The 18,256-nt window shown below is 35.5% G+C and overlaps 4 protein-coding genes across 4 annotated transcripts; 2 read left to right on the forward strand and 2 right to left on the reverse strand.

Moving 5' to 3' along the window:
- Window positions 1-1,483: 1,483 nt before the first annotated feature.
- On the reverse strand, window positions 1,484-1,768 carry GCK72_026144 (uncharacterized protein; the record flags this gene model as incomplete). Its single annotated transcript, XM_003101911.2, has 1 exon — window positions 1,484-1,768. The coding sequence occupies one exon, from the start codon at window positions 1,766-1,768 to the stop codon at window positions 1,484-1,486; it is 285 nt and encodes a 94-aa protein (XP_003101959.2).
- Window positions 1,769-2,925: 1,157 nt separating this feature from the next.
- Window positions 2,926-4,125, forward strand: GCK72_026145 (uncharacterized protein; the record flags this gene model as incomplete). Its single annotated transcript, XM_003101922.2, has 5 exons — window positions 2,926-2,958; window positions 3,102-3,431; window positions 3,474-3,562; window positions 3,613-3,910; window positions 3,961-4,125. 5 exons carry the CDS (start codon window positions 2,926-2,928, stop codon window positions 4,123-4,125), a joined length of 915 nt encoding a protein of 304 aa, XP_003101970.2.
- Window positions 4,126-10,207: 6,082 nt separating this feature from the next.
- GCK72_026146 (uncharacterized protein) lies at window positions 10,208-13,906 on the reverse strand (the record flags this gene model as incomplete). The annotated part of the gene is made up of 9 exons (XM_053736685.1): window positions 10,208-10,256; window positions 10,626-10,795; window positions 10,851-11,125; window positions 12,128-12,287; window positions 12,343-12,713; window positions 13,229-13,296; window positions 13,345-13,493; window positions 13,542-13,680; window positions 13,734-13,906. 9 exons carry the CDS (start codon window positions 13,904-13,906, stop codon window positions 10,208-10,210), a joined length of 1,554 nt encoding a protein of 517 aa, XP_053580251.1.
- On the forward strand, window positions 10,775-12,751 carry GCK72_026147 (uncharacterized protein; the record flags this gene model as incomplete). The annotated part of the gene is made up of 4 exons (XM_053736686.1): window positions 10,775-10,807; window positions 10,914-11,086; window positions 11,977-12,104; window positions 12,150-12,751. 4 exons carry the CDS (start codon window positions 10,775-10,777, stop codon window positions 12,749-12,751), a joined length of 936 nt encoding a protein of 311 aa, XP_053580252.1.
- Window positions 13,907-18,256: the final 4,350 nt, after the last annotated feature.

Raw genomic sequence — 18,256 nt, forward strand, 5'->3', positions numbered from 1 at the left:
AATTTCTTCTTGTCCAATCTCACTCGGATCTATCAAAAAGTCCCTCTCTTGACTCTGGACGACCATATAATTATGACGCATAAATGGCAAGCGACTGACAAATTGACTGTATTTATCAGGGCTCATTGGCAATGAGAGATATCCTGTGCATCTCGAACAAATAAAAATGATATAGAGAAGGACGAGAAAAATGAGAAAAAATAATATTATCCCGGCAAGTTGACCCATTCTTTCCTGAAAAAAAAAACATAATTTGTTACCAATATTCGGAACGTTTTTTTTCAATCAGGAGCAGAGACTCAAAATCAACAGCTGAGAATTGATATGAATACTGAAAAATGAAGAGTATATTAGAAGTTCAAACACAGAAAAAGTTTATGTGCACAAAAAGATGAAATACTTTGAAAGAAGACGGCATTTTTCTTTGACAACCACAACATTCAAGAAAAATAATTGAAGGTTACAAGGTTTCGGTTGGTAAAAACAAAATTTGTTGATTTTTGATACTGAAAATATTCTATAAAGGAATTTAAAGCGTTTTCTAAAAACTAGACAATGTACATATGACTTTTAAGAATCAGAAAATGTGAGATTACTACAGGATGTTTAGGTGTTATTATTTATATATACTTCATCTTTAAATGTTTAGTGGAGTCCGCGGGGGCATGTCTAGACCTAGACACTCTCAGAAACAAAATGAAATCTTGAATGAGAAAGTTGTTATTGAAAACAATATCTAAACTATCACCAACGGTCTCCAGAGAAATATACGTAATAAAATAGAGTCATGTACACAACACTCTCAGAAAATTCGAAATACAATTAAAAGGGAAAGTGAATAAAACACCAATAATTATGGTTAAATGAATCTCACTATCGTCCTACTGTCGTCTTACTACTACAGTACCATCCGAAAAGTTATCCACATTGACTGTTCTCACTGGAAAATGGCAGAGTTTGATAGTGTATTTCGGTTTCATCCGATTTTTCGATGAATTCAATTTTGTATAGGCTGAACAGAAAAAACAGCATATCATTTTTGTAGTTGACCAGTTTTTTTTGGAGAGACACTATCTTGAAAGTTACAGATTGTCAAAGTGAAAAACTCCTAAATTTTGCTAATATTCACTGAAAATAGTCGGTTTCAAGGAAAATTGGCTCTGGCAGCCTGTAACCTTCATGGTAGTGCCCTCACAAGAATTGGTCAACAAAAATTATGTGGTATTTTGGCTCTGTCGGACAATCAGTTGACACCGAAATACACTGTCGAAGTTCGTCATTTTTCACTAAAAACAGCCAAAGTTTATGACGTTTTCAGCGGTACTGTAATCTTTTGATACTAGCAAATTTATGTAATTATATTACGCAGATGTCATTCATGAGAAAAGTTGCAGTTTATATTTTTCGATTAAGTAATTGTTCAACACCCCTTTATTGGCAAAAATTGAGTCAAGGGTATAAGATAATTCAACAAAAAGCACATTTAGACAATTCTCACTTCTCCAAGCTCCTCCTCGTCATCTGAAGATACTCTTTCGGCTTCTTGCGCCACCATGACATAGAGGCGTTTGCCAGGCATGCGTTTTGTGATCTTCCTGTAGATGCGATTTCTAGCCGGTTTTTGGGCAGGGGCAAAACAGAAGGAGATACATTGATAAAATGCATAAATACATCCGAATGCTACAATGTAACCAAAAAGTTTGAAGAAGATGAGCCACCAGAATCCGATCTTCGCATTCTCATTTGGAGAGATGATAGCGTTACTCATTGTATTCTGAAAAAAAGTAGCTCTGTAGATAGTGAAAAGTGAATTTAAATTGGATGTATACCTTGTTCGAAACCAGTCGGCAATACAATAAGACGGTCAGACGTCAACTGAACAGACTTCGGTCTAAAAAATGAAAAAAGCAAAATGAAAGAAAAAAAAAGAGATTTTTCATAAATCAGAAAAGGAAGTGAAACGTGAGGTGTTCTTCCTAAACTATATTAGATAGAAAGAAAATATATTCTTCAAATCGTGCATATCAAACACTGATACAAAAACATCAAAATTTACGTTTATTCGTAAAAGTATTCTGATAGACTACTGGGAGATTCAAATCAATTTCAATAAACTTCAAATCTCTAAAAAAAATAGAAATTGAACAAAAATTTACTTTGGTTGACTTTGTCAAAGTTAAAACAAGTTTCAGGTATATCTTATACATAAAATAACATGCTTGTCATAAATTATTTCAGGACCCAGTCTAGAACTATGAACACACCAAAGTTTATGCTTCATTATAAAAATATGGATAAAAGATTGCTTTATGGCTGTCATATTTCAAAAAATTTTTTCAAACTCAACATTGCAATACGTCATGGTTCTTGTTCAATCTGAAACCTTCATTATATCGACCTTGGTCGCTTTTGGAAGATCTCAAATAAATCTATGTAGACATGTGAGCCATTTTATGATGCTGAAACCTCATTTTTGTGGAATAAGTCACAGGGTAGACTGGATATGCATTTCTGAAACAATTATTTTCATGGGCCTTCTCAAAAATTTTATGCGCACCGACGTCGTTTCAATTTCAGATATTCCTTTTTCACCTTCTTGCCTTAAACCCAAAAAAAACAGTCCTGGTCAGTGATCTTACACTTTTTAAAAGTGCGACTCTTTCGAACTTGTTTTGAACACAAAAAACACAAATTTTATTCAATTTATAATTTATAGTTCTGTTTATTATAAAAGCTGAAGAAGAGAAAAAGTCATCCCCAAGAGTATTAAAGGAGTTTAATTTTCTAATCATTTTTTCCTTTCTATTCAACATGAATTCGCTTCTGGTTCTTGTGATTACGGTTATTTCAACTCTTCTCGTACCAATTGGAATCCTGGTCCAATTTTTTATATTGATATCTATTTTTAAATCGGGAAAGTGTTCGATGTACTTCTTGCTGATGGTTTGTGTAATAACGGTGAGTTGGGAAAATTTTTCAAACATTGGATTAGCGTACCTGATTGAGCATTATACGTAATAGTTATTAATAATTTAAAATCAAAAGAGATATCTGTAATAGCACTGGGCTGATTTTGAGGGTAATGATGTTGTATATTTTAGAATTCCATATCATTCGTTCTATCCGTGTTGGCTATTCGAAAAGATGTTATCATTGAATGTGAGACCGTTACCTGGCTATCCCGTGACAATCATCCTATAAAAGCAGTTCATTTTCAACTAGTTGTGTTTAGTGGCTACATGAAAGTTCTCAGTTCTTGGAACAGGAATCTAGCACTTTTTCTTGGAAACACCAAAAATCGAGCAAGACTGTGTTTTTTTGCTTTGTTGGTTATCATTTCTGCTATTTTCACGATTTGGTCTACAACAGAACTTCATGACTTTGCTATTTATTATTGCCACACATTGAATTGCCTCGATTTGGTTGACCGTGTAAGTTTTATAGAAGTTTCAAAAAATTTATTATTTTTTTAGGGTCGTCAAGTAGTTCTGAATCATTTCTTTATTACGAACAACATCATAATCATAACCAATTCCGTTGTGGTTTTTTGTAGAAGGAAAATGTTAGTTTGGAGGTATTCTATTTTCTCTTGGATTATTAGTTATTTTTCAGAATTCTGCTAATGAATACAGTATTCTTTCAAAATCTCAATGCTAACAACTCCCAGGAATCAACTCACTTATTTATACCGGAAACTGACCACACTCAGGACGAACCAAATATTTCCATTGTAGTTTTCGAATGTATAGTGGCGGTGACTTCAATTTTGATTGCTTTTCTCAACGTGGATCATATCTGGTTAAAAGAAAATCTGTCTGACAACTGGAACGACATTCTTCAGCTACTTGTTTTAATTACATGCGATATTTTGACAGTGGTGTATCCATTACGTGTGTTGTTGGATGATAAAGTACAGTTAATACTGGTAAAGCAAGTAATAGTTGAATATACAATTTTCAGATGAGGATTATCGTTGTGGAGAATTTGGATAATGCAAGGCTAAAAAATGCCATTATTTGGTTGTTCCCTAGCAAAGATTCAGAGCAGGACAAGAAACTATTAGCTCAAATACTGATTGAGCGTTATTTACCATTAAATAACCCTATATTTGTTTTTGACGATTGAACAACTACAGAACCGCCAAAAAGTAATCAACTGTGGTTTTTTTCAATTTTAAGTGACCAAATTTGTTCAGTGTATTTTCGTGTCACCCGATTGTATGACATATGTTATTTTGTATGGGTTTAACAAAACAAAAATAGAACGTCATTTTTGTAGTTTACCATGTTTTTTTTGTAAGGACACTATCTTGAAAGTTACAGGTTTTGTAGAGTCATTTCTTTTTAAAACTGGCTAATTTCATTGCGCATTAGCGAATTTACGGAGCTTTTAACTTTGAAAACCTGCAGGTTTCAAAACAAAGTACCTAAAAAAATGGTCAACTGCAAAAGTTATGTGTTACACCGAAATACGTTATCAAACGTAGTAATTTTGACTGAAAACATTTAAGTTTGTAACCACTTGAGCGGTACTGTGTGTCTAACAGTTTGATACCGTTCAAGGTGTATTTTTGGATTTATTGGTTAAAAATTGATGCAATATATTCTTTTCACTTCTTCTTGGTTAGGCTGGCTACTTACATTAACATTATATTCCCGGTTCTGTGAACTTTAGTTTTATCACGTCAATGGTTTTTTCAAACATATTTATGCGTTTAAATTGTATCTCCTCGCGAACTTTCTTTTTCAGGTTTTCTGTCATTTCCCCCTCTCCAAATAAAATTTCATACACTTTTGAGAATACAAAGACACGTCTCTCATAAAAACAAGGATTTATCAAAACCCTTTCCGAGACTCCTCAAAAGGCGGCGCATAGCTGTTGCATAGCAACGTGAGGCTGCTGGAAACGAGTAGCAGCCCTAATCCCAAACAGCGAGAGGGGAAGATGATAATGAGGGGGTACGTTGAATTGAGTAGGGCAGGATGAAAGTGCTCTACTGGTTTGCGCTAGAGGGGTTAGGGGTCGAGAATAAGTGAAATTTGAGATTGTGGGGGATGTTGCAGAATTTGGTTCTTAGCCGTAGAAACGAATCAAAGGAGAAAGGGTTTAAGACTCATTCTCTGTGAAACTCGAGCACCGAGCTGTTGCCCACTGTACAGAAAAAAGTCAAACCGGTTTTCATGGGTCGGTATTGTGCATAGTGAGTACCCAGACAACTAATAAGACATTGGTCCAAATTTTATTTGGCTCCGCCCCCTACCGTCTAAAATAGCCTCTAAGGGAAGTGAAAATTCTAAAAAAAAATCTGAAAGTTTTTTCGATTAAATTTTAACGGGAACAAATAAAAAACGTTATTTTAAGCACTTTTTGTGTTCATACCATATTTTTAGCACCTCATTTTCACCGAGAAAAAATGTCATTTTTGTAAAATTTTCTGGTTTTTTTTTAAACTTTTGTTTATATCTCAAAAATCTTACGTTACGGGAGATGAGATCTTTTCAGATTCGAAATCTACATAAAATTTGGAATATTAGAAGCAATGTCCGGTCAAAAATCTCGGGACACCTATTTTTGCTACAGAGCAAAATATGTGATTTTTTGAAGAATTTCAACGTATCCCTACTCATGGAGCGAAAATTCAATGTCGTCAAATCGGCTGAGATTTTGTCAGAATATTACACTATATGTTATTCATTTATTCCCGAAATTTCAGCTCATCTGGTTCAATCCGCAGCTTTTTTGAAAATCACTATGTCAGTTTTCAGTGTTCCAACCGAAAAAAATTCCAACAACTTCGAGAGGCGGGGATCAAGCTGAATGAGCTGAAATTTTGGGAATGAATAGATCACGTATGGTGTAGTATTCTGACAAAATCTCAGACGATTTGGCGACATTGAATTTTTGCTTCATGAGTAGGGATACGTTGAAATTCTTCAAAAAATCGCATATTTTGCTCTGTAGCAAAAATAGGTGTCCCTAGATTTTTGACCGGACACTGCTTATAATACTCCAAATTTTATGTAGATTTCGAATCTGAAAAGATCTCATCTCCCGTAACGTAAGATTTTTGAGATATAAACAAAAGTTTGTAAAAAACCAGAAAATTTTACAAAAATGACATTTTTTCTCGGTGAAAATGAGGTGCTAAAAATATGGTATGAACACAAAAAGTGCTTAAAATACCGGTTTTTATTCGTTCCCGTTAAAATTTAATCGAAAAAACTTTCAGATTTTTTTTAGAATTTTCACTTCCCTTAGGGGCTATTTTAGACGGTAGGGGGCGGAGCCAAATGAAATATGGATCAATGTCTTATTAATTGTCTGGGCACTCACTATGCATAATACCGACCCATCAAAACCGGTTTGACTTTTTTCTGTACACTGCCATGCTCGAGTTTCACAGAGAGTGTGTCTTAAATGTTTTTGAAATAAAACGCTAAGCGCCGGAAACTTCTAAAGTTAGAAGCTTCTTCTTATTTATAACAACATATTTTTACCCAAGTTTGAGGTAACTCGAGCTTGGGTGGTTAGTTTTGACCCCGGTTTTTTTCAGTATAGATGAAAAATCGTCAGCAATCTCAAATTTCAAGTTGAATTATTAGCTTATTTGAATCCAAATTTTAAGGCCCTATGGTAGCCAGTAATACCTATGTATGCTGTTCTTCTCTGTTATTCCAAAAACAGGGACTCTTCACACTAATAAAGTCTCAAGCCAAGCTGTGGATAAAGGGAAACTGTCGAGGAGTTGCAACAGCAGCCCTTCTCTTGAGACTTCTGTAAGTCGAGGACGGATTGGGAAGGCCGCGAGGAACCGGCGAGTAACTCGGCCATAAGCTAGTAGATCATCGGATCCGACGGCCCTGGCTTAGAGGAACACTGGGAATGGAGGAATTTTGGAAGATGTTGAAGCTGGCTTGGTTACAGCTTTTCTGCAGACCATCGTCCTGCAACCACGCAAACCAGTGGGATATGCAGATGGTCATACGTAGAGAAATCACTGTGCCTTGTTTGACCGGACCCGAAGATGGACTGCTCTCTGAGCGAACACTTTAATGGCCCTACACAAAATAAGCTCCTCAGCAACTGGTGGCCCGGCCTAAGCCGATAATTACCACTATTGCGCCCCAGGCTCACCATTAACCTAGCCCTGAAGATGGTTGTAAGACCAAATATTAGCAAATAGATACGTGCAATTTACCTTCTTGCAACTTATGTACGAGTACATCATATAACAAAAGGTCCACCGAGAAACATACTTCATTCTATGAGAATACTTACTAATCGTACAAAAACATGGTTATCAATCACTGCTACAACATATTTTTTCTAAATGGGTGACGTTTGTAAGAAGAAGTTCAGTTTAGTTATTCTGGTTCTTCTTTCCCGAACTGCGGGTTAATAACGGATATTATAAATATCCGGAAAGTTACAGATAATCCAAAGGATGGAAGACATGAAAAATGAGATTCTAAAGTTTCATACAAATTAGGAGTTGTGAAAACGGAAATCAGATGAATCCTGGATCAGCAAATTATTCTTTATCTGTCAACCCTCAAATTAAACATTACATGAAATATGCTTTGATGTGCTTGACTTTTAATAGATGCAGTTCTTTTTTTCCAAACTGGTCATTAATCACTTCAGGTTGCCTTTCCCAAACTACACCCAGAGACTTTTTTGCTCCGAGAGAGTTGAAATAAAATAAATCAAAAATTTTATGTCTCAATATTTCAATTTTTACAATCTTTTGTGCAAATGTCCAACGTCATTGTTGCTGTTTCGGTTATTCTGTCTTTAATAATATTAACTCCAGCCGTTTCTCCATTATTCTACAAGAAAAAACCGATAATGAAGCAATATCGTCACTATCACTAGTTGTCTTTTTATTGGATATCTTTTCACCCGGAACTCGATGAAAATCGAGCCAGATTTATGAACATACAAAAATATTTATCAGTAAATGTTATTTTGATTACAACGTTTAGCCAAAAAGGATGATTTTGATTAAATCAGAACTAATTTCGCTTCTATTATTCTTCTTGGAGTGAGTGTGGAATAAGAATGGGAGAAAGTCATCAAGCGCCACGGGAATTGGTCAATTTTCAATCTTTTTTTGGAATATAACATTCGATTGAACAGAAGTTGTCTCAATTTGAGTTGTCAGAAGGATGAATTCGCTTCTCTTCTTTATCGTTGTTGTGATTTCTATTATATTTATTATAATTGGATTTGTCACTCAAGGGCTCATAGCGCACTCAATTTGGAAATCAAAATCGTGTAATTCGTGTGATTTAATGACAATCAGCATATTCACAGTGAGTTAGAGATTATGTAAGATTTTCATCATTGATTGCTCCCTATGAGACTAATTTGATTTGAAATCAAAATAAACATAAGCGCTTGAAATAACTATAAAGATTATAATTAGTTAGGAAGCAACTAATTACTGTAAATTCTCTACGGATGTCAATTAAAAAAATTTAAACTCAAAAAGCGTTTTATGCCACCTCTAGAAATGCTTTTTTCAGAACATTGTATCGTTTCTTCTATCTATTTTTATATTCCGCCTCGATGTTTTCTTGGACTGTACAAATACCCCCTGGCAATCCTGCAATAACTTTTTTTATTGAATCCGCTTATTTTCAATTGATTATATTCAATGGATTCATGAAAGTTATCATCTGTTCAAACAAAACTCTCAGTTTCTTCATTGGTAGTAGTTGCGGTTGGAAACGAAGAAGTTTATTCTTGGCCGTGGTCATAGTTATATTTATTTATCTCGCGAGGATTCATCAAACATCAGCACATGATTGTCACACAAAAGATTGCTCGGATTTCGTCGTTCATGTATGTTTTACCTGTTCCTTACCATCATTAATTCAATTCATTTCAGGGTCGTCAGATAGTTTTCAATTATTCTATAATTACATACGGGTTAATTATTCTTCTCAATGTAGTCATCTTAGCTTTTATCAAAATCAAGTAAGTCCTGAATTTTTTGTTCACAAAATAGGAAAATACAAACAATTGATTCAATCATTACTAATAATATTTTTTTGAGATCCTATATGTATTCAAAATATGAAGTTAATGCCAGAAAGTCGGTAGATTCATCTCAGCCATTAATACTGAAATTGGGAAACAATACCAATACGATCCCATTTTTGGTAGAATGCTTATTAGCTTTAATCTATATTGTTGTATTGGGTATTAACGCCTATCATTCTGATTTCGAAGGTTATTTATCTTTATTTTTGGATGAAATCCTTGAAATCGTGGTTCTAATTACGAATGACTGCTTAATAATATTTTATCCGTTAGTGCAGCTTTTGGATGAGAAGGTATTTTTGGTTTAGAGATTATAAGCGCTCTATATGAATGATGACATTTTCAGATCAGAGAAACTATTTTGGAGAATTTGGGTTTCAACCTTTTGAAGACAATTTTAAATCGCATATTTTGTAACAACAAGGAAATTGGAAGGAATTGTATTCTGGAGTCAATCAATTTATGAATTCTAATTTTTGATGGTTTTAAAAAAGATTGTTACGAGTTTTCTGATGCCTTTTCTATAATTTCTTGGTTTCTCTTCCATTGTTACTATGCTCCTACCTCCCATTCTGTCCTACCCTCATTATTACTCTCCTGTTTTCCATTCATGTACATGTTAGAAGTTTACGTGTTCTAACTCAGTGCCCTCAACTATTATCATTCAATTTAATAATTGCAATAATTCGAAAGGTTCAAAAAACGTTCATCACTTCCATATTGATTTATTATTGCTCAAAAGTTTAAGAGGCTACATGCATCCAACATAGCAACACGAGAGAACAAGTTGAGCAGAGAGACGAAATGTTATAATCCGTCAGGCAAGAAGCAGCCTCTCTTCTCAAAGAGAGCGAGCATTTACAATCGATAATGAGAAGTAAAGAATAGGAAGGGTGAAGGGGAAAAAGTGTAGTTTCAACAGGGCAGGTGGGCTTCAAAATGTGAATAAATGAAACACAACGAGGGAGTTACGAGATCGAGCTCAATCCATGAAGCTATTACACATCAAAAATGAGACATTCACAGTTAAAGTTACAGTGACCGTTTTGAAATTCTGTAATTTGAAATGTATACTAGGAGAAATAATTTGAGGAGTTAGAAAAAAGAGACAGATGCGGGAACTAGGTAGAAAAGCGAAAAGATGGTAGAGAAAGGTATATTATGAAAGTGGGAGATCATAGTTCATATTGAGAAGAAAAATGAATCGACTGAAAAATCATAGAATTCCAAAATGGGTAGTGGGGAAGCTTTGGCACTTTGGATCAAAGTAAAGAAAATACGATAAATACAATAACGTGGTAATCAACAACGGTAATATTTACTTTCTGTTTTTCTTGTTCTTCTTCTTCTTCTTCTTCTGGCTCTGGTTTTGTTTCTGGTTCCGCTCATGGTTCTTCTCTTGATTCTGGGCCTGGCTCTGGGCCTGGCTCTGGGCCTGGCTCTGGGCCTGGCTCTGGGCCTGGCTCTGGGCCTGGCTCTGGGTCTCGCTCTGGGCCTGGCTCCGGGTCTGGCTCCGGGCCTGGCTCCGGGCCTGGCTTCGGGCCTTGTTCTCCACCTGACACTCTTCAAGCGAAAACTTCTGCAGAGCGGTTCGGAGGACAGTGTCCATAACTGTCCTAGCAGGCAGATGGAGGGCGCCATTCGCAACTTTCCATTGCATATCGGAAAAACATAATTGAATGGCTCGCAGGTGAGCTTTTTCCCAAGACAATTGAGTGTTGTATAAATGGATTACTATATCTTGGTTCTGAAAAAAAAGGTTGGTTGACACTTGACAAAATTTTAGCTTGCTAAGAACTTACCATTATTTTGTCTCGATTTCTGTTTGTGTGCCAGGTTGGGTTCCAATCCATTTTAAATTTTAGCACGAGGAGCATGACGGCGGTCTTCTGAGGAATGTCGAGATCGCATTTCTCCGAGTACAGCCAGGACATCACCTTATTTGCATCCATCGTTTTCACAGGATGTCCAACATCGCCATATTTTATGTACATTTGTACGACGTCTTCAAAAGCATCAAAATGGCGGTGTTTGATGAGTGAGGTCTCCAGTGGCAGCCACGCAGAGACGAGGACATCTGAAATTCAAAAAGTTTACGACTCAAGATAACTAGATAGATTTTGATAGTCAGGATTTTCACTACAAAATTTGAGAATACAAGTACAAAAAAATTCATTTTACTTGAGTTTTCTTAAAATTTTGTGCGAATTTACCTTTATGTTACTAGGTACATTGCGCAATATATTATCAGCATCTAATTGAAAAACAGTCAGCCTAGACTACGTCGGCCCGACCATCATGGTAACTTGTTACACAAATGAAAACATTCAGCACAACTGGAAATGAGTGCTACTGCAAAATTTTGAAAGGAAATTTAGCCATTGTTATCTTTGGAATTTTCTATTTTCAAGCAATTTTTTGTTTTCTAGGAAAAAAATTAATAATCATTAACATTCGATAAATATTGATAATGAAAATAACTGAATATCGAGTATACTAATACGGTAGTAATTATTTCCACACGTAAGACTCCTTTTTGTGGTGAAATATCAGTGTCTTTTAGGCACTGTTCTAGAACGCCGGAACGAAAAAAAAAATCCCGGAACGAAAAAAAAAAATCCCGGAACGAAAAAAAATCCCGGAACGAAAAAAAAAATCCCGGAACGAAAAAAAAATCCCGGAACCAAAAAAAAATACCGGAACCAAAAAAAAATACCGGAACCAAAAAAAAATCCCGGAACCAAAATTTTCATTCTATTTTTTGAATTTTTTCGTTTTTCTTTCAATATGTGTTTTATAATTTATTTGAATAAGCTTTTTTTATTATAACATGATTTATTTTAACATTTTTATTATAACAAAATGCGATATTTAGTGTTTGTTGGAAAAGAATACAGAATATAACTAAACTTGGGAAGAAAACTGTAGATATAAGAAACAATTTTTAAACTTTTTTGAATTCTTCTTCTTCTTTTTCTTCTTCTTTTTCTTTCTGGAACCTGAACCTCAAGATGACTCGGAACCTGAACCTCAAGATGACTCGGAACCAGATATTGGTAATGATTCCTGTTAATTTTACCTGCATAAATTTCATTTTTCAGGTGCTTCTTGTGCATGCCCTTGTGAGCATCGGTCAAGCAGGACTCGACACAGAGAACATCATCGGGAACAACACGTATCTGATTCGTCTCAAAATGGACCAACAGTTGAAGACCAAACAACCGAACCACCTTCCGTTGCTGCAGAACATGTTCCACGGGGTTTAAGACGGAAACTCCCAACGGAGGCACCCACTGCTGTGCAGACTTCCAAAACTAGTTCTGCCCTTAACTCCAAGGCCACCAAGCCGACAACAAAGGCACCTCCAAAACCGAAACCGACAACGAAGCCCAAGCCCAACAAATCGGTCAATCCTCCAATCACAAACGCTCCAAAAACCACAAAAGCTCGAACAACTAAGAAAGCTCCGAAGCCCACGGAACCTTTGAAGCCCACGAGACCTCCAAAGACAACAAAATCTCCGAAGCCCACGAGACCTCCAAAGACAACGAGACCTCCAAAGACAACGAGACCTCCAAAGACAACGAAATCTCCGAAGACAACAAAATCTCCGAAGACAACGAAAGCTCCAAAATCAACGAAAGCTCCGAAGGCAACGAAAACCCCTAAAGAAAAATCTAACCAATCCAAAAAAAAAGGATAATTATCATGTATTACCTTGTTTATCATGTATTTCAAATAAAGATTATAGATCCGCAAAAATCATGTTATAATAAAAAAAGCTTATTCAAATAAATTATAAAACACATATTGAAAGAAAAACGAAAAAATTCAAAAAATAGAATGAAAATTTTGGTTCCGGGATTTTTTTTTGGTTCCGGTATTTTTTTTTTGGTTCCGGGATTTTTTTTTCGTTCCGGGATTTTTTTTTCGTTCCGGGATTTTTTTTCGTTCCGGGATTTTTTTTTTTCGTTCCGGGATTTTTTCTTCGTTCCGGCGTTCTAGAACAGTGCCGTCTTTTATTTAGTTAACCGCAATATTTGGAAAATTTTTGTTTTTGTTATAAAGTTTTTTTAAAATGTTTTGAATAAAATTAATCCCATTTTAAATCTCGGGCCGACCGGGCGCAAGCCTAATCTCTCAAGTGAGCCAGAAGAAAAAAAGGAAAGAAAAAACATACCACTGTCGGTTTCGCCGTTCTGATCGACAATTTCGAAGAAGATCTTCATGGACTTCTCAAGAAGAGTTCTGCAAATAATAATTATTTAAACCAGTAGGAATATTGAAATCTCTCACAGATTTCCTTTATGGACTATCTCACTGATGAAGTCCAGCCACTCCAATTTGTTATCTTTACTGTGGCTATCCATGAGCTCGAGCACGCGTTCGGTTCCGGTGGTGACTGAGCATACGAGCGAAGAAACACGTTTCTCCGGAGTGGTGTCCTGAAAGCTTTCGTTTTCTCAATGACTCGTCTTGGGTTAAAAACTCACAGTCAGCTCATAAGAATGACACCAGTATGACTTGTTCTGGCTCTTTCCGAGGTTTTCCAGCAGTGTAGCGGTGAAGACGCGAACCGGGAATCCGCGGAGGATGGGCCGTTTCTGGTCCCTTGTGGCAATAAATGCGGCGCTGTAAAACAGTTTTTTTGTTTTTTTGATGCATACAAGAAATTTCAAACTTACTCTTCCGTTTGAAAAGTGACAACCGCATAGATTGTCTTTGTGTCGCTCTTAATGTGTGTGTCAACATGCATAATTATTGTTTCGATATCTCCATATTTGGAGAGAGCATCCACAAAGTCTTTTTTGGTGACGTACTCATTGATGTGAACCACAACAACGGTTTTTGAGGACATGGTTGATCTGAAAAATTCGAATTAAAAAAAGATTAAGCGTCATAGCTTAGACGACAGACAATAAGAACAACAAAATTATAACAAATTTCAAGAATACTCTAAAAATTTTATAACATTATGCAAATATAAAAGACGAAAAAATGCGGCACCATATGCACAACGCTGGGGCGCGATTTGGAGGTCGTAAACTCGTGCCTGTCTAGAGGTTACTCCGCGGACACATGGTTATGATCAGATTTCACCCGCAGAAAAAGGAAGAGAGGGGCAATCTAAGGTCCGTTATTACAGTTTTGTAAAAAAAAGGGGTAAATGGAGTAACTGTCAATAACCGGTCAAAGTAAAAAAGAGGGAGAGAGTGTCCCGTTGCTCATTTTATAAGGAGCGGGAAAAAAAGAACAAAGGAGGAATAACATTTGGTAAACACGTTAGCTTTCACATTTCCCTATTACCACATGGCTGTAATGAATCATGCCAGGAAAAAAAGGGAAAATTAAACTTTTAAAATTTTGTTATAAAAGTGTGTCACAACATGTTTTCATGACGGAACACCACACCGGGTAAGAATGAATGATCACTCTATTAGAAACCGTTTGCAAATGAGCTATCATCAAGGTAAAATGTGTGAATTCATGAATTTTCTAAAAAGAAACACGCGCTAGAATCGACAAAAAAACGTGGAAAAGCTTGTCTAGGAGAATGACATAGGTTGAGAAGAGTCAATCAAGGTATATAGTTAGTTATATTAAAAATTTTCAGAAGGAGAAAAATTCAGGACAGTTTAAAATGAAAATAGTTAGAAGAAGATAGGTATTATTCACTATTCACATGATTATTATTGAGAAATTTAAGGTGTTATCTTTGAATGCTCACCAGATGGTAATTTAGCGTCAATTCTTTTTGCGAAAAATAAGGGAAACGATCTAACTGTCAATAACCAATCGACTACAGAGAAGAAGAGAAAGAAAAAAGAAATCAACATATTAAAAATGGGAGCGTCCTCCGTTTCTCGTTTTATTAGGAGTGAGAATGAGAAACAAAAATGAAGCATCGTTAAACGAACACATTAGCTCCCACCTCCTAAAATCAAAAAGATAAGAAATGAGAAATATCACAGCTAGATGCCCTCAGTTTTTGTCTGACTGGGAACCAGCTTCGTTCCAGGTATGACATTTGTCAGTATTCTCAATTTTAGTATATTTTCTTGAAATTACCGTAAACATTAGTCGAAAAATGATGAAAATCGAGTATATCGCGTGATTTTTCCACTTTTTTTCCAAAATAAAGCTTTTGGTAACGAATGTTTCGAAAAAATTGTCTACAGTATATGCTTAAACTAAATTTTCAATCACTAATATCAATCTCTGGAGTGGGCATTCCGTTTCAGCCTCATGAATGGCAAAAAATCTTTGAAATTCTCAAAAAGTGTGATTATTATTGCAACTTAATTTGAATGTGTGCGATCTTGCACTATTCATACACAGGTATCTCGGGAACTCTAGAATGGCTCGATTTGAAATTTTCAAACTAGGAAATGTCGGTGGGCTACTCCGTCCGCGCAGGGACGCAAATTAGTAAAAGGAAAAGGGTATGCTTCAACCATGGAGTAAGAATAAGAATAAGATCAAAAGATTAGAACAGAGACACTATGTTGCTAATCTGTTCCCAACTTCCAAATTGAAATAAGATAAACTGAAGAAAAATATGGATTTGTTCCCACGGTAACTGGGCTAGAGTTCGGCTAGGAAACCAGTTTTATAAAAATGTACTTCAGTGTTTTCAAATGATTGAAAAAAAGTTATTTTATTGGAAATTCAACACTAAAAATTAAAAAAAAAAATCTGTCGTAAGATGGGGGTGAGAACTACAGTAGGGACAGCAGATAATCTAAAGTGCATTATTACCCGTTTTGCAGGGAAACGAAGATACTGTCACTACGCACGATCACAAAAAGAGAACAGGGAAAAGTGGGTTGTTTTTCACAATGAAAAATAGAGGGGTGAACGTTGCTCGTTTTATAAGGTGCGGAAAAAAAGAAGAAAAGAGGAGCGACCTTGATAAACACATCAACTCTCATATTCAAATAGTTTTAATGGAATTTTTGAAGTATTTTCATAAGGGGAATCAAATTACAATTAGGGATGAAATTATCAAACTCTCGTTTTTAAGACTGAATGAAAAACAAAATTCGCGCGTCCACCGGAAGCAGCAAATGTAAGCAGATATGGCCTGATGAGAAAAATCCACAATTTTTGTTTGGTACCGTGAGCGAGCCACCAGGTGAAACGGATATTATGCTGTCTTCGATTAAATTCTTTCGGATTTTTGAGATTGATTTTACTAAAAAACCATATTTCCTTTCTATTCAAAAGTTGGACCCCTTCACTCTTTTCACTTCAACAAGAACTCAAAAAACATGGTCATCAAACATTTTCGTATCATTACATGCTGATTATGTCTATCTCCAAGTCGCTAATAATATATGGAAAAGGCCACATGTAGAAGTCTTGGATTTGTACGTTGGACGTAAACAAGAATTCAAAAATTGAAAAAAGAAACACTACACTGAAGAAAGCTGTAGGTACTCTGAATAATATTCAGATTACACCCCTAATTATGTTCTTGGATATAATACCTATGGTCCGCAAAGGTAGATACACACCAGCTCAACCCATCTGGTCTTTTTTTGAAATGGGAGATGTCGTTGGAGAGGATAATCTCTCAGAATACTCATTATGAATGGATGCATTAGCTTTTCATGTACTAGAATTCACGAATGTTAGGAATTTTAGTAATTATCCGTTAAAACATTGATACAAGAGAGAGAATCCACGAGAAAACGTGGAATAATCATGTTACGATTATCCGACAAATATTGGGTTAGGTCAATTGAGATGTACAGTTAGCAACGGAGCCAAAAGGATCTGTGAAAAAATGTGAGTTGCTACGTACATCATAAATCAGTCGCATATCATAATTTCCGAGTGCTTCAGTGATCCATAATATAAAATTTTGTTCCCATTTACGTATTGTTTTTCTTAGTTCAACATTCCCTCAAATATACTACACGTCAACCAACCTGGAATTCCTAAGTTTCAATTCATTGCATATACTTATTATCTCCTTGCCCGAATCGGTAATGGTTGAAGGTAAAGGCAACAAAGTTTTCGAAATGTACCATAGACATAAACAAACATTCAAAAACCAAAATTCATCATTTCAGAAGCGTTGTATAGATTGAAGTAAAGCAAAAACAGAAAAGAGAAACCAGGAAATTCAAATAAAATTTGAAAATAGCCCTTGATCATACTTTTGGTCCCAACGGTAGTGGAATCTATGAAAAATATAAAACCTCCCAACCTTTTAATGAATGATGAAGATGACAAGTGGGGGAACAGGATGAGCCCTCGTATACCGAGACAATAGCAATTATAAACCTTAGAAGGGTTCGTACCTCAACAGTTGTACAAGCAAATGTATTAATGTAGAGGAATTTATAGATGTTGTGATTTTTTTAAATTTCGCTGGAAAACAACAAACTCACAAAAATAAAATTATTAATTCAAGTTTCCCGAAATTAAAAAAAATTTATCCACGGGTAAGATATAAATTACAGAAAAGTAGTTTTGAAAATGCAAAAAGCTGCTTAAAAAAAGTATTGTATCATATATGGTAGCTCTAAAAAAGTTATGGATCACTCGTATAGCAAAACCTCTAACTGCTACAGTGCTCTCTACAACTTGACATTTGTTGTCCGTTGTTCAATTCTACTCTACTTTTACTCTAGCAATTAGAACACTGTTCATAAACAGGGAAGCTTGATATTGAAATCAGAAGAAACTAGTGAAGAAGAGCCAGAAGCATCAAAGCAAATTTGAATATAACCCTTAATTATAGTCTTAGGCATAAGCGTTATTGCGTACCAAGGAAAGAGGATTCAAAGGAAACCACCGCTCTAATTACTTCCTGGAGATGGCAGGTCGGAAAAAAGGATAGGAGTTATATAAGCGTATTATGAACCATAGAAGCAGTACCTGAACATTTATGAACACATTTATTTCAATATACAAAATATTTCAAACAAAATGTGTGACTGATTGTGTGTATTCAAGTACAAAATCCAGCTGAAACTTCTAAACAAGAACGGGGTATAGTTTTCTAATTGATCACTGTTTTACTTTCCAACTTTTACACACCTTTTAATTTATTTTTTTGTGACAATAAACTTTATATTGTGCCCTTTAGGCCTTTTCTCGCGATCCGCTGTTTGAATTGGCCTGATTCGCCCAACTTCCGTCACGCAATTATTTTCAATAAATTATACTTATTCTTGTTGTAAACATTTGAAGGAGA

Source organism: Caenorhabditis remanei, chromosome X (assembly GCF_010183535.1).
Source record: "Caenorhabditis remanei strain PX506 chromosome X, whole genome shotgun sequence".
Classification (NCBI taxonomy): Eukaryota; Metazoa; Nematoda; class Chromadorea; order Rhabditida; family Rhabditidae; genus Caenorhabditis; species Caenorhabditis remanei.